General features: G+C 53.7%; 2 protein-coding genes across 2 annotated transcripts in view; one reads left to right on the forward strand and one right to left on the reverse strand.

Moving 5' to 3' along the window:
• Nucleotides 1-142: 142 nt before the first annotated feature.
• Nucleotides 143-7,686, reverse strand: LOC143692468 (MLV-related proviral Env polyprotein-like). The gene is made up of 4 exons (XM_077172700.1): nucleotides 7,495-7,686; nucleotides 1,154-2,190; nucleotides 810-889; nucleotides 143-180 (listed from the first exon to the last, which is right to left on the reverse strand). Exons 1-4 carry the CDS (start codon nucleotides 7,684-7,686, stop codon nucleotides 143-145), a joined length of 1,347 nt encoding a protein of 448 aa, XP_077028815.1.
• Nucleotides 7,687-15,706: 8,020 nt separating this feature from the next.
• Nucleotides 15,707-21,658, forward strand: part of LOC143692469 (uncharacterized) — a 279,232-nt gene continuing 273,280 nt past the window's right edge. The window contains exon 1 of the mRNA XM_077172701.1: nucleotides 15,707-15,797. Within this exon, the coding sequence (XP_077028816.1) occupies nucleotides 15,707-15,797 (91 nt within the window). The remainder of the gene's footprint in view (nucleotides 15,798-21,658) is intronic.

Below are 21,658 nucleotides of genomic sequence, written 5' to 3' on the forward strand. Positions count from 1 at the left end.
TACATTCCAAGGGTGATCCTTATCTATGGGGAGGGGGGTAGAAGGATTCCTGTAACTTTCCGTTACAGCCCGAAATCTTCCGAGCGCCTGTCCCTGGCCTACCACACTTCCCCCCCCTCTTTCACAAATGAACGAGGTAGTCTTATACATAGGCACTAAAATGAGGTAGGAAGTTGAGATCTGATTAGGGAAAAGGGTCTTGGGAAACCTGAGTAAGTTTCTGCCAGGCAAGTCTCTCGTGACTGGCAGCATTCCCTGCTGAATTCACAGGAATTGTGGCTGTCCCAGGAACAGGATGTTAGCCCGTTCTATGCGGGCCTGAACGAATGAGACTAGCTTGTTCAGCAGACATGGCCCGAAGGTGACAGCTAAAAGCAGTATTGCCAATGGACCTATTAGGGTAGAAATCAGGGTGGTTAGCCATGGTGATTGGTTGAACCAGGATTCGAACCAGTTCTGTTGGGCTTCCCTGTCTTTCTGTCTCTGAGCCAGTCTGTTTCGGAGTTTTGCCATGGAGTCTCTAACGACTCCTGTGTGGTCAGCATAGAAACAGCATTCTTCTTTCAAGGCAGCACACAGGCCTCCTTGCTGCATGAACAGGAGATCCAGTCCTCGCCTGTTCTGCAGGACCACTTCTGAGAGTGAAGAGACTGACTTTTCTAGGAAGGAAATTGATTTCTCGATCCTCTGCAGGTCCTCATCGATGGTCATCTGCAGCTGGGACAGTCCTTGGTGTTGAGTTGCTAGGGCTGAGACACCTGTTGCCGTTCCAGCTGCTCCTAGGCCGAGCAGCATTGCGATAGTTATACCTGTTAATATTTCTCTCTTGCGGAGCCGGTTGTTATTTTCGGAAAGGTGATACACCTCTTCGTCTGAGTGGTACAGGATCCTAGGGATGATCAGAACTTGAACACAAAAGTCGTTAGAGTTATCGAATTTAGCAAGAGACACACAGGGACTTACTCCAGATCTCTGGCAAACCCACATCCCAGATGTGGATGGGACTACCCACTTATTATTTTTCCTGTCGGGCTCAACTACTTCGGTGCAGATGTCGCCTTTCCGCTTAGCTAAGGTTGCATTGCCGAAGCATCTGCCCTGACCTGTGACTTGACTCAGGGTAATTCCTTTGCGGGGTGTGTCCCATCTGCACTGGTGAGGGGCATCGGCTGTGGAATAGCTGAAAGGGGTATCTAAAGCGACTCCTTCGTAAAATGGGGGTTTAACATCGTAACAAAGCCAGCAGGACTCAGTTAGGTTCGGGTTAGATTCATTTAGGGATAAAAAGGTAGCTTCTAACATGCGAAGGATTGGGTTCGAGCCTGACCCGGCTGATTGGCCTATCTGGAAGGCTTCCTCATCGCCAGTCAGGACGTCGGTAACCCTTGTGGGTAAGGGTTTGGGGTAGGTCATATTTTTCCCTTTCTGTGTGCTTTTGATCACTTTGTTGGGCCCGACTGCTCTGGGTGCTGACGGTGGGAATCTGGTAATTCGCACATTCACCCACTTTTCTGACCCTTGAAGGACTACTGTCCATGCTTTGCCCACGGCCCAGCTAGGGTGATTCGGCTGTAGAACTGTCATGTTATAGTGAGTGCATTTCCGGAATTTGGGGACTTTATGTTGGTTTCGATAGAAACTTCCCTGGAGGAAGACGGGTGTTTTGCAACCTGCGGGCGCCCAGGTGAACTGTAGGAATTTGTCGGGCTCTTGTGGGTCCCACCCAGGTCCTGACGGCCTGGCGTCTGTAACTATTGTTTCGCAGCCCCAGTGTCCACAGTATCCCCACCCTGGGCGATTGCAATAACTTTTTCCTGGGTTTGAGGCTGGGCACCAGTAAGATAGGTACATGTGCGTGGCGTGTGAAGAATGGGGGTCTACCTTTGGTTGTTCTGGAAACAGGTCGGTGATGTGAAGCATGAAGGACGGGGCGTTCGGCGTGGTGATGACTCTGAGCACCTTGTCACCAGCAACATGTTGCATGACCCACCTGAAGGGCTGATGAGGGTAGTAGTCTGGGCTGGCTTGTCCTCCGGTGACAAGCCCCAATAGCATGATCACGCAGAAACACCGCGCTTGCTTGGGTCTCGCCCGTGTGGGTCTCTCAGGTGCTGTCCGGTGGCTCGGTGGACTGTCACTTTCCTCTGGGAGGGGAACGTACGCATCCCGGGGACGGCCGATAAGCATGTCCTGTAAATAGAAACTCACAGTTCTCATCAGTCTTGTCCCGCCCACTGTGAAGGTCAGGCTTGATTGACCTAAGTGGACACCACCTAATTTCGCCGTCCTTTTTGACAGCTGCGTACCCTCGTCCCGTGAGCATCAACCTCCAGCCCTGTTCCCATTCACCTAGCTCATTTCTAATTGCAACCTGTGGGCCTTCCTCTAGAGCTCTGGTGGCCCAGTGTTTTTGGACAGGGCTGTTTGTTTCATCCCCCCTGGGAAACTGATTCAGTGCTAGCAAAGCGGTTGCTAGCATGCGTGCCTGTTCTCCCGGGGGAATAGAATGGGCAAAACCCTCTGCTTTTGCCAACACCTCCAGCCTGGTTTTCAGGGTCTGATTCGCCCGCTCTACTATGGCCTGCCCGGTACTGTTATACGGGATACCCTGTACTAATGTGATGCCCCATTTCGAGGCGAATTCTTGCACTGGTTTGGAGGTGAAATTGGAACCGTTGTCAGTTTTTATCTGCTTGGGGATGCCAAGCCACGCCATGGCTGTCAGCCAGTGCTGAATTGTGGCTTTAGAGTTAGTTTTGGGGTGCTGTGTGGCCACGATCATTCCGCTGAAAGTGTCCACCGTCACGGCAAGCCACGCTCGGGGCTTCAGCAGTTGACACAAGGTGAAGTCCGACTGCCAGATTTGTGAAGGCTTGAGACCTCTCGGGTTGATCCCACTGGTCCACAGGGGTGACTTCTGGCAGTGAGGACAGGTAGCCACCACATGCCTTGCGTCTGCTGTTGAAATCCCGCATCTCTTCACCAGGGCCTTGGCCCCGATGTGGAGTGATTCATGCAGCTGACGAGCTTCCTGCAACGTCCATACGCCTTTTGCTGCGGTGTCCGCCTTGTCGTTGCCTGTCTGGAAGTAACCTTTGATTGGGTCGTGGCTGTTGGCGTGAATGATGGATACGGTGCCCTGTCGTGAAGAGAGTGCTTCTTCCAGCATTAGGGCTGCTGTAGATGTTGACACACCTGGTCCTGCCATGGCTAGGCAAAGCCTTGCCACGAATATAGAGTCTGTTACTATATTGAGATGCTCATCTTTGAAAAGTCCGCACGCCAAGACCACTGCTGCTGCTTCCAGTTGCTGCACTGACAGTGTGGGGTCACATGCTTTGATGCAATGCCATTGCTCTCCTGCATGCCACGCTGCCGTTGCCGTAGAAGTCGTGGAGGAAGCGTCCGTGAAGACTGTCGATCCTGGCTGCGGTCGGTCCTTGACCTTTGGCGGTATGTCTATGTCGACGATGGTCAGCAGCCGAGTCCAGGGCGGTTTTGCTGAGTAGGAGATTTCTCCTCCGAAGCCGGTGAGAGCAAGGGCTAGGTGCTCTGAAATTGCGGGTGACTCTGCAGACGGTTGCTTGCGAAAGGGAAGATGTATTCTTGTCGGCTCAGTTCCTAGGTGTCTCAGGGCGAGTTTCCTGCCTTTCCTGATGAGGTTAGCGACGCATTCGACTCCTGGGGAGAATGCACGAGCAGGTCTCCCGAGGACCACCCATTGAATTGGCCGGGCCTTTTCAGAAGGCCCTTGTGCCAGTGCCCCCACTCCGCCCTTTGGCGTGAAGTGTACGTATAAGTCCAGGGGCATGGCCGGGTTCCACCTGGCTAGTGTGCCAGTGGACATTTGCTGATCAATGAAATCGAGGGAGCTCGCCGCTTGTGGTGTCAGCTCCTTGGGTTCCCAGGGGTGTTGTCCCTTCAGGAGGTCATATAGGGGGTCCATGACCTCGGGGGGGATCAGGACGACATTGCGGACCCACTGCAGCGATCCCACCAGGCATTGCACATCGTGAAGTGTCCTGATGTCCCGGTTGATCCTTACCTTGGGAGGAGTCACATAGGAGCTTGTGATTCCCACTCCCAGGAAGGTCACACAGGGACCTCTCTTGACCTTTGCGCTTGCGATCTCGAAGCCGTTTGCCCGGAGGGTTTCTGTGATCGCAGACACCAGGTGGTCCACCTGGCTCGTCGATGGTGCAGCGACTAGGATGTCGTCCATGTATTGGATGATGGTCGCGGCAGGGTAGGAATGTCGGACTGGCATCAGCGCTCTGTCCACGGTGATCTGGCAGATAACCGGACTGTCCACTAGGCCCTGGGGAAGTACCCTCCATTGGAAACGGAGGTTAGGCCGACTACCGTTTGGAAACGCGACGGAAAAGGCAAAGCGTTCTCTGTCGTCCGGATGCAGGGGTATCGAGAAGAAACAGTCTTTGATGTCCAGCACTGCGCACAGCTGTCCTTCAGGGATGGCTGAATTCATGGGTAGCAGTGTCTGGACCGGACCCATGGGTCGAATCGTCTTGTTCACTTCTCTCAGGTCGTGGACGAGACGATAACCCTCTCCGGACCTTTTGGGGATTACAAACACAGGGGTGTTCCATGGACTGGTGGAGGGTTCTATGTGACCCTTTTGCAGTTCACGGTTGACCAGTTCCAGCAAAGCTGCCACTCGAGGCTCTGACAAAGGCCACTGCTCCCTCCAAACAGGATCTGATGATTTCCAAGTCAATTTGATCGGCAGCTGAGGGTGTACAGCAGTGGCCCCTATGATAAATTTGTAATCTTGACTCCTAGCATAGCAAGGACATCCCTTCCTATTAGTGGTGGAGAGTTTTGCAAAATGTAGGGGTAAATTGCTACTGTCTGTTCTGGTCCCTTGTTTGTGTGAAGTGTGATAGCCACCAGCTGGGTGCTTTTCCACGCCCGGGTTTGTCCCCCCACCCCGTTCATTGGGGGGACTTCCTTAAACCGCCAATGTCTGGGCCAATGCCGCTGAGGGAGAATCGTGCAGTCTGATCCCGTGTCTATCCAAAACTGAAGTCCTACAATGTGGGGGTCCTGACTGCCATAGAGGCGGCATGTCCCCCACACCCTCGGGGGTTCCTTCCCTATTCTCATGGCCAGGGCCACCCAGGGGTCCCGGTTTGGGGCGTCCCCTGCTGGTCCTGTAGCGCTTGCGTGGCTTGTGATGATGGGGGGTGTGAGGGTACGGTTGGTGGTACTGCATAGCTCTGCCATTGTATCGCTGGCGGGGGTGCGATACTGACTGCCTCCTGTGGGAGCATAGGGTATAGAGGATCCCCTGCTCCATTGTGGGTTGGCATAGATGGGCCGTCTCGCATCCATAGCGGGAGGGGGCTGAATATGGCCCGCACGCCCCCTCCCTCTCCCGTTTCCCCGGGGCCGGGATCTACAGTCCCTAGCGAGGTGACCTCTCTTCCCACAGCTCCAGCAGGTCCCTCTGGGGCGCTGTTGGGGCGAGGGTGTTGCCTGGGGACGCTGTGCCGGCTGGGGGCAGTTAGCCACAACATGACCTGACTGACCACATTTGAAGCAGGCCATCACACTGGTTAGGGTGTGTACGGTTGCCTGAAGTGGGGTCAGCTGCTCTTCCCTCACAACATGCTTAATCATGTCAGCCAGGCTGGCCCCGGCTGGTAGGGAACGCAATATATCTTTGGTTACGGTGTTACATTGTTGCCGAAGGCAGTCAGTTACCACCGGGCCTTTTGCGACAGCGGGTAAATTAGAAGAGTCCACGGCAGCCTGAAGGCGGTCAACAAATTGTGTAAAGCTTTCACTCTCCCCCTGTTTGATGGTCGACCATGGTGTCGGTCTGGCCACCACCCTGGATGCGGCGCGTATAGCTTCTCTGGCCGCCCGGGAAGTCGCCCTGACTTCCTTGATCCGAAGCTGGGCAGCTTGTTGCTGGGGTGTGGCCACTTCGTCGTGCTTCCCCAACAACCTAGACAAACTCGACCCGTGGAGTGGCTGCCCTTCCCCCGCCGTCTGAGCGAGCATGGTTGCACATTGGTCCGTCCATTCCTGTTTAAATATTATCAAACCCGCCCCATCAAAAAGCATACGGCTTATTTGCACTATGTCGAAAGGGAGTAAATCATCATTGCTAAAAAGACCATCCACGAGAGTGGAAACCACCCCTGAGTTAATTCCTTTTTCTGAAATGGCTTTTACTATTGTTTGAACGTCTTTGGAATTAACGGGAGTATACGTTCTTTGCTGGTTTCCCTGGGGTCCCGTAATTCTCACCGGGAAGGCATGCACCGACGCTGCGGGTGCCCATTCCGCGCATTCGATTTTGATTTTACCCCAGTCGGTGAGTTCGTATTGGGGCTGGTTCCCGGTTGTGTTAAAAGTTTTAATTGGTTTCGTCCGAAACCGCATTGATTCTGTTTTCTCGGCTTCCGAGTCGCTGCTGGACTCGGTGGGCTCCGCAGAGCGATCTGGGGAGCTGTGGCTCCCTTCAGAGTCGGAAGTCGACTGCCAATATACTTCCGGTCTCTGCTGCCGTTTTGTTCGGCTACGGCCCCGCTCCTCCCCTCGGGGGCGGTGCTGATGTTGCTGGCAGTGCCGCCCCCTGGGCTCGCCCTGCCTCCCGCAGGGAGGGATCTCTCCCATATATGGTGGCAGCAGTGGGCGCGGCTCCCGAGCGAGTGCCCGCCCTCTGTCGCACCCCCACGCATGCGCGTCTGCTGGGATCCACGGCTCTCGGCCGGGCATGGGCTCAGCGCTGGTTTCCCGCGCATGCGTGTCCGCGGCTGGCCGCGTTTCTGGGTTCTTCTCGCCGCGGGCCGACGGGCTCCACCCCTCTTCCCGGCCACCCGCGCCGTGTTCAAATGGGTAAGGCGGCGGATCCCCTCCGCCGCCCGCCTGCGCGCTTGCCTTCTCGATATTTCGGGCTTCTGCCGCCAATCCCTCCCAAAAGGACCGCGCGCGTCCCTCCGCTTCTTGCTCTAAGTCGGCTGTCGGCGGGGAAGGGATAGGCGAGGGGCCCGCGGGCATTCCGGGGGGTTCTGGAGGGGGTTTGGGCCCCGGCGGGTCCCCCGAAAGGGTCAGGGGGTCCCCTGGGGGCTCCGGGGGTTCTGGGCTCGGGAAGGGATGGGATGCGCCTGGCCCCCGCGTCTCTCCACTTTCAATCGGGTCGCCACCAGGGGGGTTTCGCGTTATCGCCCCCTCCCCCAGCTGTGGCGTGATTAAAAGACAGGAACGCGCAGCGTTCCACGTCTCCCGTTCTTCTAATGCTTTGCGTAGGGCTGCTTCTGCCTTCCCCCACGCTTTCAGGCTTTTGCTGCTGCCCGTGGCTTTTGTGTCCTCTGCTAACACGACAGTGCATTTCTGCCACACCTCAGAGTGCAATATATCTATGGGTCGGTCAATGACCCCGAGCTCAAGGAGTCTCGTTAAGGCGAGATTAAAATTCCTGAGCTCACATTTGATTCCCCATTGCATATGTATCGAACTTACGACCTTCGCTATCGCTTCCATACGAATCGCGGGTCCCGGGGCGTCCCCCTGCTCCGCCACAGTCGTTCCCGCCACTGTGGTCGCTGTCCCCTGGCCAGGAGTACCCCCGTCTCCCAGACTTGTCGTCCCGGGTTTCGGCACCACTATGTTGCCTTCTTGGGAAGGCAGCGGCGACCTGGTTTCGGAGTCCAGCATGGCGATCCCCTCCTGGGATCCCTCGGGACCAGTAACGGACGCTAACAACAATGTGGTGGACGGTTAAAGGCCTTTATTGAGGGGTCTCAAGGGTATTTATGGACTAAGGGGTTTCTCTACGTCAGAAAGGGATTTGGCTATACTTTCTAGGGTTAGTATGGAGTGGAAAGTTACTGGCATCTATAGGTTAGGGAGGCTACATGTTTGGCTACATTCCAAGGGTGATCCTTACCTCTGGGGAGAGGGGCAGAAGGAGTCCTGTAATTTTCCGTCACAGCCCGAAATCTTCCGAAAGCCTGTCCCTTACCTACCACAATATTGAGCCCCAGTACCTTCTAATGCAGTCTGAATAGATATGAACATCAAGACCCTTCATTGGTTGACAATCGATATTTTTTTCTCCCCATTCCCTCTCCACCATTTCCCTCAACCAACCCATGGGACTCAAAAGGATCAGGAACCATGTGCCAAGCAGGAGTGATTCTTCCCCTGTGCTCAGTAATGTTTGGGCAGCACAGTGTTAGGTCACAGGAACTGGCTGCCCAGAGAGGTAAGTGAGTCACCATCCCTGGAAGTGTTTCAGGCAAGACTGGATGTGGCACTCAGTGCCATGGTCTGGGTGACAAGGTGGTGTTGGGTCCCAGGTTGGCCTTGATGCTCTCCAAGGTCTTTCCCAGCCTGGCTGATTCTATGATGATTGTGACCTTGCAGGGCCCTGGGGAAGCAAGGGGCCATTGTGACACTGCGGGGCCTGGGGGCACTAAGAGGACCATGGTGACACTGCATACGACATGGCAGCACAGAGCCAAGGGGCCATGGTGACACTGTGGGGCTGAATGGAAGGAAGGAGTCCATGGTGACAGTCTGGGTCCTGGTCCTGGTGGCACCACAGAGGCCACTGTGACCCTGCAGAGCCTTGTGGAACCATGCAGAGTATTGTGACAGAGCAGGACCTGGTGTCATGATGGGGCCATTGTGACACTGCAGGGCCCCATGGAACCAAGGGGCCAGGGCTGCTCCTCAGGGACTCCTGGAATGAAGGAAACATGTTTGACACTGTGGTGGCCCTTGGGACCAAGAGGCCATTGTGACACTGTGGAACCAAGGAGAGCATTGCAGCACTGCCAGACCTCATGGAACCAAGGATCCATTGTGACACTGCAGGGCCTTGGGAGACCAAGGATCCATTGTGACACTGCAAGGCCCAAGGATCCAAGGGACTTTGTGACTCCAAGGGGTCCCATGGAACCAAAGGGACGTTGTGTCACTGGGAGGTCTCATGGAGTCATGGAGACCATTGGGACACTCTGGGGCCTCATGGAACCATGGTGACACTAAGTTGGCTGGGAGTATTGATCTGCTGGAGGGTAGGAGGGCTCTGCACAGGGCCCTGGGCAGGCTGGATCCAGGGCCCAAATCCAAAAAGGTGAGGTTGAACAAGTCCAAGTGCCGGGTCCTGCACTTTGGCCACAACAACCCCTGCAGCACTACAGGCTGGGGACAGAGTGGCTGGAGAGCAGCCAGGCAGAAAGGGACCTGCAGGGACTGATGGACAGCAGGCTGGACATGAGGCAGCAGTGTGCCCAGGTGGGCAAGAAGGCGAATGGCTCCTGGGCTGGATCAGGAATGGTGTGGCCAGCAGGAGCAGGGCAGGGATTCTTGCCCTGTGCTGGGCACTGTTTGGGCAGCACCTCAAGTGCTGTGTCAAGTTCTAAACCCTTTGGGGTGGGCATTAGGGAGAAATTTGTAGCAGGAAGAGTAAAGAAAGCAAAGGAGAAGCCAAGGAAATGCCCAGGGCAGTTTGGGGGTGGCTGCCAGGCAGCCCTGGCTCTGAGCAACAGCGTCTGCAGTGGCACAGGAAACTCCCAGCTGATGGGAACAAACTTTCTGGCTGAGTGCAGAGGCCAGGACAAAGCTGAGTGGTTTCCCTGGTGTCCCGCAGGCCTTGCTGGCCCCAGGGGCTGATGGCATTTGTGCTCCCTCAGGCTCATGTCCCCACAGCAACAGCATAGGGGTGCTGCCCCTGCTGTGTGCAATGCAAACAGGGGCTGCTGAGGCAGTGCTGCCGTGTCTGTGCCTGCAAGGATGGGGCACCTGTGTGAGCTGGGGGAGAGGCCAGGGCTGCAGAGGGGGGATGTTGTTGGCAGCTGCATGAGGACGCTCTGGGACGCTGCCCTGGGCTGTGCAGCGCACTGGGCATGGATCAGCCCCTGCTCTGCTGCTCCTTCCCGTCTGGCCCAGGGCCCTTGCAGAGCCCCAGCCATGCTGTTTGCCCCCAGCCTGCCCACGGCCAGCCTGGGGCTGCTGACGGGGGTTTCTGTGCTGAGCATTGGCCTGGCCATGTTCTTGAGAGAGCCTGGGCAAGGAGCCTGCAGCCCCCAGGGCCTGGCCTGAGGCGTCAGCGCTGCCCCAGCAGTGCCCATGGCCTGTCCCTGCTGCAGCCCCGGCACTGCCACCCCCAGGGCTGTGCCCGGCCCCGAGAGCACTCAGGCCCTGCAGCAACACCAGGGCCACCAGGGCAGCGGGGCAGGGCCACGGCAGCAGCACTGGCAACACCAAGTGCTGCTGCTGCTGCTGCTGCTGGGCACAGCTGCTGGGCCAGCACTGGTCTGCCCCAGCTCTGCACACAGACATTGCTGCTGCAGCTCCAGAGAAGGCAACACAAGGGCATCTCTGCAGAAAACTCTGCTGGGACATCCTTTAGTTCCTTTAAAGGCACCAAGAGCGTAGCCCCACATTGACATGGTCTGTGGCAACAGGGAAGGTGGGGAGAAACACAGTGAGAATCAGTACAAACAGTGACAATCTTTTGGACAATATTAAAACATAAAACAGAGGAAAAACTACCACCACAACCAAACCAACAAGAAGTATTAAGATGATATTTATTTCAATGATTTGCAGAAATTGGCCAGTAGTTTAATATTTCTGAAACCATCCAGTCATCAGTCTCCCCACTGCAGCCTTGAGCTCCTGGTTCCTCAGGCTGTAGATGAGGGGGTTCAGGGCTGGAGGCACCACTGAGTAAAGAACTGACAGGGCCAGATCCAGGGATAGGGAGGAGATGGAGGGGGGCTTCAGGTAGGAAAACATTGCAGTGCTGAGGAACAGAGAGACCACAGCCAGGTGAGGGAGGCAGGTGGAAAAGGCTTTGTGCCGTCCCTGCTCAGAGGGGATCCTCAGCACAGCCCTGAAGATCTGCATATAGGAGAAAACAATGAACACAAAACAGCCAAAAAATAAACAGGAACCTACAGTAAGAAGTCCCAGTTCCCTGAGGTGGGATTTGGAGCAGGAGAGCTTGAGGATCTGTGGGATTTCACAGAAGAACTGGCCCAGGGCATTGCCATGGCACAGGGGCAGGGAAAATGTATTGGTCGTGTGAATCAGTGAAAAGAGAAAGGCACTGGCCCAGGCAGCTGCTGCCATGTGGGCACAAGCTCTGCTGCCCAGGAGGGTCCCGTAGTGCAGGGGTTTGCAGATGGACACGTAGCGGTCGTAGCACATCACGGTCAGGAGGAAATACTCTGCTGAGATGAAAAACACAAAGAAAAAGAGCTGAGCAGCACATCCAGTGTAGGAGATGTTGCTGGTGTCCCAGAGGGAATTGTGCATGGCTTTGGGGACAGTGGTGCAAATGGAGCCCAGGTCGCTGAGGGCCAGGTTGAGCAGGAAGAAGAACATGGGCGTGTGCAGGTGGTGGCCGCAGGCTACGGCGCTGATGATGAGGCCGTTGCCCAGGAGGGCAGCCAGGGAGATGCCCAGCAAGAGGCAGAAGTGCAGGAGCTGCAGCTGCCGCGTGTCTGCCAATGCCAGCAGGAGGAAGTGCCTGATGGAGCTGCTGTTGGACATTTGCTGGGGCTGCACATGGGCACCTGTTCATGGAGAAAAGGACAGTGAAGTGTTAGAGGAGATAGCTGCAGCCAAAATCAAAGCCATTTCCCATATACCATCCTCTATAACATACATGGACATGCTTTTGTGTTTAAGAGTTCTGAGGTTTTCTTTTTAATCTCCCGCCATGACTCTCCTGCTATTCTTGGATAGTAGAAACCCGCAGCAATTCTGCTTCCCTCTGGTAGAACAGAGTGGGTTCCCTGATATAAGATGATGAGTGGAGAATGAGGGGAGATGGTCTGTCCCTTTATTCTCTTTGGAGTTTCTGTGGGCTTTCACTTTTCTCAAATGGAGAATGTGCACACTCACATGTTTCTCTTAAAAACCCCCAAGCACTGCTGTGAGCAGATGGATCCACCACAGCCCAGCTCCACATTTGTAGCCAAGGACTCACATTGCTCATTTCACCAACCCAGCAGCATTTTCAGGGTCACAACACCAATGCTTTTTCCCATCAATCTTATAACTCAGAGATGCTCTAGGACAGGTTTGCACCCTGGATTGAAGCTCCCAGCTTGGACTGAAATTTCAGGGAGACTTCCAAGTGTCCTTCTGATGGCATTGGATGAAGGGAGATGCAGCTCCTTCCCTGGCTGCACTGACAGCATTGCCCAGAGCCGGGCACTGGGGACAGCGTCACCCTGAGCCAGCTGTGCCCCTGCCAGAGCCCCCAGGGCCGGGCAGCTGCTCCCAGCCCTGTGCTCTGCAGAGGGAACTGGGCCCGGGGCTGCAGAGCTGCCCCACGGCTCTGCTGCAGCTCTGCCTGCACAGGAGGGGCTGCACGCCTTGGAGCCCTGGCCCTGAGGGCAGAGGCTTGGCTGGGGCACAGGAGGGAGGGGGCTTCTTCAGAGGGAGGGGCTGCACTGCAGGGGCTCCTGTGGGCATCTCTAAACTCTCCCTGCCACAGCATTGCTGGGCTTTGGTTTCTCTCATTGCCTGATCTTCTCTCTGCTTCCTGCAGATTTTCCTCCTGCAAGTGTTTCCCTCTGCCTGATCTCTCCCTGCCAGCACTCACAGCCCCCAAATCTCTGTGCACACTCCTTGACCTGACAGAACCCTGCCTGTTTGCAGGGCACTGGCTGGGGGCAGGTTCTGTTTGCAGCTTGGAGAAAGGACAGCTCAGACTGAGCCTGATGGCTCCAGCAAAGGTGATGCTGCTGCTGTCCATGGGCAGAGGGGCTGAAAGCACATTAGGGATCTCCTGTGAACCTATTGATCACTAAAAGTAACAGTTCAGATGTCTCAGGCACTTGACAAAATTAATAACTAATACTTCATACTACCTTTAATATTTAATCCTCCCTTTCTGACATCCTCCAATAGCAGGAAACGGAACACAAAGTCCTAGGAAATTTCCTCATTTTTATCAAAATCCTTGACATGGAAATATTCTATGACTGACCAGAACCCCTCAGCATGTCAGATCTTCAAGAGCATTTCACCTCCCCTGCACCAGAAATACCCAGAGTTGTACTTACAGGCTCTGGAGGCATTGGCATGTTCCAGCTTGAGGAGATGGCTCCAGGAGCTGCAGCTGCATTGTCCTGCAGCCAGAGGTTCCTGTGCCAAGGGCTGGCAGTGATTGTGCCCCAGGCACTTCTCAGCCCCTTGCCAGCCCTGACTGATTGAAGCTCTCTGTGCCTCTGTGCTGTGCCCGGGCTGGCTGCAGGCAGTGCCCCAGCCCTGCTGGGCTGGCACAAGAGCTGCTGATCGAGAGAAATGTGCTTTTGAAGCTCTTCTTGGTGAGCAGGAGCTGCCTCTGTGCCAGGAGCCCAGCCCAGCTCAGCAGCACAGACACAGCACAAGGACTTTAATCAGCCTCTGGGCCTTTGTGCTCAGGCCCTGAACATCAGGCCCTGAGAGGCAGCTGAAGAAACCTCTGCAGAACTCCAAGGCAGAATCCAACTCCAAAGTTTCTTGGACTTTTAATGGGTCCCAGTGAGGGACACGACTGAGCAAGTGTCCCCAGGCCCCAGGCAGAGCAGAGAACTGCAGGCAGTGATGACAGGTGGGGACAGAGAGAAGCCAAGTCTTGGTGCCCTGGGGCTCAGCAGGGTCTGTGCCAGCAAGGGCTGGGAGGAGACACCTTGTCCTGAGGCCCTGGGGCCTCCTGGCACAGCCCCAGCCAGGCTGGGCACTGTCAGCCCCTTGTGCTGCCCTCAGCATCCCCCCCTAGCCCACATCCCAGTGGCCTCAAGGATCTGCTGCAAGGAGTCTCTGGGGAGCCTTGCTCAGCAATGGCCCTGGGGGCTCCTTCATGCTCCCTGCAGGGACTGCAGGCTTTTCAAAGGACTTTGGGTTTGGCTTTTGCCTTGGAGTCTCTGAGAGGTTTGTGCCATCATGGCCTCCAATTATCTGCTGTAATTAGTCCCTGGAGAGGCTTTGTCAGTAACAACACTCAGTGGGGCTCATTAATACTTCAGGGTACTTCAGTTATTTTAAGGTACTTGGTGTTTCCCTTTTGATCCAGACTCTGTGAGAGGTTTGTGCAATCATGGCCCCAATTATCTGCTTTAATTAGTCCCTGGAGAGCTTTGTACTGACACTTAGTGGGGCTCATTAATGCCTTGAGATACTCAAGGTTTTTAAGGTACTTTATGGATTTAAGAATACTTTTAGGTTCTTTCAAGGATTTTCCTTCCTTCATTGAGTCTCTGAGAGGTTTTTGTGCCATCCTGGCCTCCAATTCTCTCCTCCAAGGAGTCCATGAGGATCCTGTGTTGGGTATCTTCCCCCCTTCTGTTTTACAACAAAGATGGAACTGAAAGAATTTTGTAAGACTTTCTAAAAGCATCCAAACAAACACAGGAGAATTAACAATACACCAACAACCACTAAGAGAATGAATAGTCCTATTGAAGCTCGACACCATCCAACCCTTTAGTCCCTTGGATTGGAAGAGTTTATTGACCCAGTCTTTGTTTTCCACTTGAAGCCTCTTGAACCCTTCCTTCAGTGCCTGAATGCTCTTGTGCATTGACTCGCTGTGGCTGGAGAGGTTCATGCAGCACATGCCCATGTGCCCAGAGTAAAAACTCTATCGCTGTTCTGCAAGGTGGCGTGTCTGATGGTCTCTGTGTCTGAGAGCAGCCACTCAATGTGAGGGAGGCAGCATTGGTTTGCTTACTTAACAGGCACCCAGGATGGTCTGATTGTCCTAAAGCTTTAGCTGCAGCCACCCAAGGTAGTCCAAATTGGGGGTGCTACCATCCAATACCTGGATTAATGCTTTCAAAGCCATCTCTTTGATATCATCCAATACTTCTCTGGGGATACCTGCTGCTTGATCATCTGGTAGGCTGTACTGTCCTTCTCCAGCTAGATGGTTGGCTGTCAGTTCTGCCCTTGCCTCATTATTAGGACAGTCTTCTATTAATTCATTTAGTAAATGTTTCCATCCCTCTTCCCACAGGGTGTATTCTATAGGTGACAACAACATGGTCATAATATATTTTAAACCATAGGGGGTTAAGACATGTGCTGTAAACGTGTCCCTCATTAGGCCATTAAAACAAGGTAACTCCTTCCTATGGTCTTTAGCTGCCCTACACTGATCCTTGATTTCCCCGCAAATCAGTGGCTGATACCTGGGATTCTGCCCCCTTCTTTCATAACATATGGGGGCAACACGAGTTTCGAGACAATTTGCCAGTCTCCTTCCTTAACTGCTTCTTTCCAGATCCTTTCCTAAGGATCTTCAGGGGCTGAGGGGCGAGGTGGCTCTGGGGAATCCAAACTTTCTTCCTGGGAGGAAGAATAACTTGGAGCAGAAACATTTGGATTAGAAATAGTGTGACAGTTGGGCTTAGTATCTTTGATCATGGGGTTATATTGTTGGTGGAGGGTGAGGCAGAGGGCACTGTCATTTTGTCAGGTGTTGGGGAGGAAGGCCGTGATTTAGGATGGCGGCCTTCTGGGGTGGAGCTCTGGAGGCATGGCCCAGCGGGGAGGTGGAATGATTGACAGTGGGGGCGTGACCCGCAGTTGTGGGGGTGGAGTCTGAAGGTTCGTTCAGGGCGGAAGTGAAGGCTGTGGTAGCAGGAAGTGGAGGAGCCAAGATGGAGGGAGGATGGTCGGGCTCCCGAGCCACATTCAGGCTCCTTCTGTCTTGAGTCTCTAGGGCATGATGCTCCAAGACAGCGTGGCCATTGCTATCTTGGACCATCGTGGAAAGTCTGAGAAAGGCAGGTTTGAGGGGAGGTCCCGAGTTAGGAGTGAGCAACGGATTGAGTTTTCAACCCACTGCTTGCTGGTGAATGGTCTCAAGGATGGTGTGGAAGATGGGGAGCATGCAGGGTGCAATGGGGTCCCTTTTAACTCCGACGGAGTCCCAAAATTCAGTGGTATGGATTTCATCAGCAGAGGCATCTGGAAAATTTTTAATGATCCACCTCATGATTGATTTTAATTCGTACTTTGAAAATCTTAAGTCATGATCAGTGAGAATTAAAGCATCCATGTATGCTCCTTTCTACTTTGGACATCTGACTGCCCTTTTTTTTTTCTCTGCCTTATGGGGAAGAGCCACCAGAACACCCCGAATCAGTTATGGGATGTGGGTGCATATTGTAAAAACACAGTGGCAAAATGGGCAATAAATGTCTTGTGTTTCCCCAAACCCACCTGCAATCCTATGCAGGTGAAGCTGTTGTTGTCTCTGCCGATCCTGGGCGAGGTCCCTCGAAGCAATGATGAATCTGCTGGCCCGGCACAATCCAAAATCCTGGGGAGCCCTGGCCTATCCATCGGCTAACCCCAGCTGACATGACTGAGTGTCATGGTCCCTGTTTGGGTGCCAAAGGTCACAATGAGGGTGGCTGTGACAAACCTTTCTGGTTCCCTGACTTCAGGGCAAGGGTGGTGAAAATGAAAAGGAGCAGATGCTGGGGAAGATGAAACAGGAAAGCCTTATAAATATGATTGCCTGGCAAAAGATTTTGAGAATATGGAAACTATAAATGAGATTGAAATGAAAGCAAGCTTTGAGATACCAAGCCTTAGTTACTGAACAACTGGAAAACCATGGTATGGCCGGCTGAAGGTAATCTTCTTTTGATGAAACAACACCCTCTGCTTGCAGACAGGTCCAAGGGTCAGAGCAGACCCTACTAGCTTGGCAGAAGGGGTCCAAAGAGTGGCAGTGTGTGTCTGTGTGTCTGGATGTATGTCTCTGTGTGTCTGTCTGTACTGGTGTTCCCATGGCTTCTGTCCCTTGGCACAAGGTTGTATCCACCACCCCTACGGACCACAAGAATAACTCCTTTTCTTCATTTACTCTGTGGTGTAAATGAACAATTCTATCTAATCATGATCAGAAAAATCAGAGCTGTATTTATATAAATCTATCTGGTATAAAATCTTTAATCCTGTGGGACAAATTGCTTAAAATTCAATTCCACCTGTCCAATCTTTTATACCTTTGAGAAGTCTGGGGCTGGGATTGGATCCAGCAACTCACATCTCCTCTGTTAGAAGGAATTTTAGAAGTCTAGGGGTCCTGCAGGGGTTTGAGGATCCATGGTGGCTGCTGGCTGCAATTTCTCCACCTCATGACTCAGAAGGAGTTTCTCCAATAAAGAAATAAAGTTTTTCCTGAAGCTCCCACCATGCCCATGGCAGGAACCCCTGTGAGTGTCTGGGCCATCCTGGCTCTTTGGCAGCCTGGGCACTCCTGGGATGTCACCGTGGAGCCCCCGTGAGTGCCTGTCACAGATCGGTGCCTTTGAAGCCCAAGGTGCCCTGGGATGTCACCATGGAATGGCTGTGACTCCCTCTGACCACAGGGCTCTTTACCATCCCCAGAAAGCCCTGGGAGGTCTCCATGGAGCCCCTGTCCCTGCCTGTGACATTCCAGCTCTGGAACAGCCTGGAGAATCTTGGAAAGTCCCCATGGAACCCCTCTGAGGGCCTGTGACAAATCTGATCCTTAGCAGGCAACCATCACCAGGAGCCCGCTGTTGCTATGGTCAGTTTCCATGGTAACCATCACCAGGAGCCCGCTGTTGCTATGGTCAGTTTCCATAGCAACCATCACCAGCCCCCTGTTGCTATGCTCAGTCCCTTGGCAGCTCCATGGAGACCCCATGCCAGGGGTGGTTGCCATGGACACCAGCTCAGGCCTGCAGCCAGAGCCCGTTGCCATGGCAACCATTGGCAGCCCCATCCCCAGGCTGATGGGATCCCAGAAGCACAGAATTGGCTGAGCTGGGAGGGACCCATCAGGATCCTCCAGTGCAACTGCTGGCCCTGCACAGGACACCCCAACAGTGCCAGCCTGGGCCTGGCAGCGCTGGCCAAACGCTGCTGCAGCTCAGAGAGCCCTGGAGCTGGGACCCTGCCCTGGGGAGCCTGGCCAGGGCCCCAGCAGCCTCTGGCCAAAAACCTTTTCCTGACATCCAACCTGAGCCTGCCCCAACTCAGCTGCAGCCGCTCCCTCCACTCCTGTCCCTGGGCACCAGAGGGAAGAGGTTCCCACAGCCCCAGCCAGGGACCCGCTCCCAAGGCTGCTGCCATGGCCACCAGGGCTGGCACCAGCTGGGATGCTCGGTTTCCACGGGCCGGGCTTCAGCAATGGGATTCCCCAATTTCCTGCTCCCGCTAAAACCGCGCTGCCCTCGCTGCCCTCCCGCCTCCCATGGAAAGCACAAAAGGCAAAGATCCCGGGCTGGGAGAAGAACAATTTATTGGGAACAGCAATGAGATAAGGAAACAAACAGGAGCAGAAACAATATTGATAACAGAAGGGATAGGTAAAACTATTTACAGAGAAAACTACAACATCAACCACTAGTTCTTCCTGGCAATGTATTTCCTCCTGTCTGGAAAGGACACCCTTCTCCTCAGGGAGAGAGAGAGAGAGAGAGTCCCTTTCCTGCTCCTGGCAATGACCTGAGGTGGGCGTGAATGTAATGACACGGCCATGGCCAGACCCTCATGTTTTTCAATGCCACATCATGTCATTGGAAGGGGCAGAAAAAGGGACAGCTGTCTTCCCAGCATGGATCACAGGGAAAATGGAACACCAGGGCTCTTCCCAATGTGGATGCTCCAATGGGGGATAAAGCTGGAGCAGTGCATGAAGCTGTTCCTTCAGTCGGGGCATTTGCAGGGCTTCCCTTACTGGTGGCTCCGTTGGTGTCTTGTCAAATGAGAGCTCTTGGAGAAGCTCTTCCCGCACTGGGGACACTCGTAGGGCCTCTCCCCAGTGTGGATGTGTTGGTGGTTGACAAGGGCAGAGCTGCAGCTGAAGCCCTTCCCACACTCCCCACACTCGTAGGGCCATTCCCCAGTGTGGATCATCTGGTGGCTGATCAGGGTGCTGCTCTGCCTGAAGCTCTTCCCACACTCCAAGCACTTGTGGGGCTTCTCCCCATTGTGAAGCTACTCATGGACCACCAGCTCGGAGCTCTGGCTGAAGCTCTGACCACCTTCCTGCCTCAGGGTGGGTCTTTCCTCTTCAGAACACACTGGGCTGGGTTTGCAGCCCCTCCTCCTGTGTAATCTCTGGGGCTTTTCCTCCACGTTGGACTTCTGCACCGTGGAGCCACTGGAATTGGCCTCTTCCATGAGGTTCTGCCACAGGGATTTGCCCTCCCTGGTCTCCATCCTCAGATCCTTCCCTGGGGGAGGAAGGACAAGGAGAGGATGGGATTTGCCTCCGTGCCACAGGGAAGGGGAAGGAGATCCCCCCAGTGCATCCCTGGCAGGACAGGGTTGGCAGCAGGGTTGTCCTGCAGCCGGGGGCCGTGCTGGGCTGGGAGATGGAGCAGGAGAGAGGGGGAAAGGGGCACTGACTTCCTCCTCACCTGCCTGGGTGTCCCAGGGCATTGTGTCAGTTTGAAAAGACAGGGGTCTTCTAAGGAAGGCAGGAGACTCCCTTGAAATGGAAAATGTTAATCCCTTCACTTGGAATTATAATTTTCAAAACAAGAGGCTGTCAAGCAAAGTCTTTGGGAATAGGAATAACAGTTCTTCAGAAGGAAAATTAAAAATACAAATGCAGTAGTACTAAAAACTACTTACAGAGTAAGAATACGACCTGACACCCTGTGGGTCAGAGTGTTGGTAGCACTCCTGTTAAATGGTGGCTGCAGTGCTCCTGCAGTGACAGGTGTGGTTCTGTTGGAGCAGTGATCCTGTAGAAGGGTGGAGTTTTCCTCTGAAGGTCCAGTTGTGGCATCGATTGGCCTGGTCTTCCTCTGGGATCCAGTGGAGCTGAAAGCTGCTCTTCTGGGAATCTTGTGGGAAAAGGCTGTCTCTGATGTTCACATTCTCAGATTATATCCAGGTAGGAATGCTTGGCTCCTCCCTCTGGGCAGAGCTTCTCACAATGGGATGTTGGAATTTTTATCAGTGACACTCAATGGCCCATTAACAGAAGATATCTCCCTGGAGGGAGGATTCATGTGGAAGAGATAAAGTAAACTGCTCAATTAACAGATGATAATTGCCCCAGCTTTAACAGAGGGTAATTGAATACACACCCAGCTAAACCTGAGACACTGTTCCAGCCTTGGAAAGCAGGATTTGGTACCAGGATTCTTTAGGGAATGCAACCCTGATTGAAGGCAGAGATAGAATCTCCAGAGCCTGCAGCCAGAAATGGACAGTTGTGTCATACTCATTTCAACATCTTCTCTTTCGGAATTATTGACTAATGATTATTTGCTTTTCCTATCTAATACTTTGGTAATTTTTTGCAAATTTGCATTATCTAAATTACACTGTTCCTTAAGTTAAGTTGGTGTCTGTGTCTTTGGTGCGGGCCCTGCCCACTGGTGAAACAGGGCCCAATCCTGCCTAAGTGTTACCTGGGGAGACAAAACCCTCACTGCAAATGTGCCCCCTTCCTCCTTGTTCCCCACACTTCATGCACTGATCATGATGTCCTATGGTCTGGGCTATCCCTGGGGTCAGCCGGGATCTCCTGTCCTGGCTGTGTCCCCTCCCAAGCTCCCCCACAGCCTCAGCCCCTCCCCAGCGTGGCCGAATGAGGGGCAGGACAGGCCTTGGTTCAGTGCGAGCTCAGCAAGAACAAAACCATCTCTGTGTGCTCAGCCCTGTGCTCAGCCCCCGGGCCCGGCATTTCCTCCACTGCCACCCCGGAGCCCCCTTTCCCACCCCTCTGCCCCACGGCCGCCGCAGCACCGGCTGACAATAGAAGCAATTCTGTGGCAATTCCAAGTTTCCTTGGTTCCTGCACAGCTCCAGCTCAGCTGCTGGCAGGTTACAATTAAAGAAAAGTGCAAATTCGGCCCAGTATAGATATTATTAAAAGGAAGGGAAAGCTCTGTGTAGCTGTCACAAAGGTGACAGGGATGAAGAGAATAATGATTCTCACATTTGGAAAAAACCCAAGCCTGGGAATTCAGTAGTTATTTGGGAATTTAGCTACTTGAGCTGGGCTTCTTGTAGGACTTTTAGCAGCCTTGTGTTCCTCACCATGTGGTGAATGAACCTTGTCAGTCTTGCTGGTATCATTTGCTCCATTTCCTCCAGTGATTTTAACAAATTTTTCAAGGAGGGACAACAAAGTATTTTCTTTACACTCCAGTCCCACAACAGCCATTTTCCTCATCAGTTCTCCCATAGGTCGCTCAGACGAAGCTGCATCCAAGTTTCCAACAGTTCCTTAAGAGAGACCCACAACCTCCTCAGAGGCAGGAAGCATGCTGTTGTCAAAGGCAACTGGGGTCAAAGAACAGTGCCCTGAACTCACTGTGCCAAAATAATTTTGCAATCTGGTTAAGAAAATATTAGAGAGAAGCCATTTGCCCTGGAGCAGGGCAAGTGTGACATTGTCCCCTGTGTGTGTGGCCCTCTCAGGGTGGGGGTTTTACACCTGAGCCAGTTTGGGTAAGGGGGGTGGTGTTCACCCCCTGAGCAGGGATTCCCCCACTGTTTCAGGCTGCAATGTAAGATGGAACCAAATGCATGTTTTCAATCCCCATCTTCATCAACTGCTCTAAACAGGTGGGGCAGTGTTCTTGATCTCTTCCATGACTCAGCCCTGATAACGCCCTCCAGGGGAGATATCTTCTGGCAATGGGCCATTGAGTGTCACTGCAGGACTGAT

This window comes from Agelaius phoeniceus (genome assembly GCF_051311805.1).
Source record: "Agelaius phoeniceus isolate bAgePho1 chromosome W unlocalized genomic scaffold, bAgePho1.hap1 SUPER_W_unloc_1, whole genome shotgun sequence".
In the NCBI taxonomy this organism is placed as follows: domain Eukaryota; kingdom Metazoa; phylum Chordata; class Aves; order Passeriformes; family Icteridae; genus Agelaius; species Agelaius phoeniceus.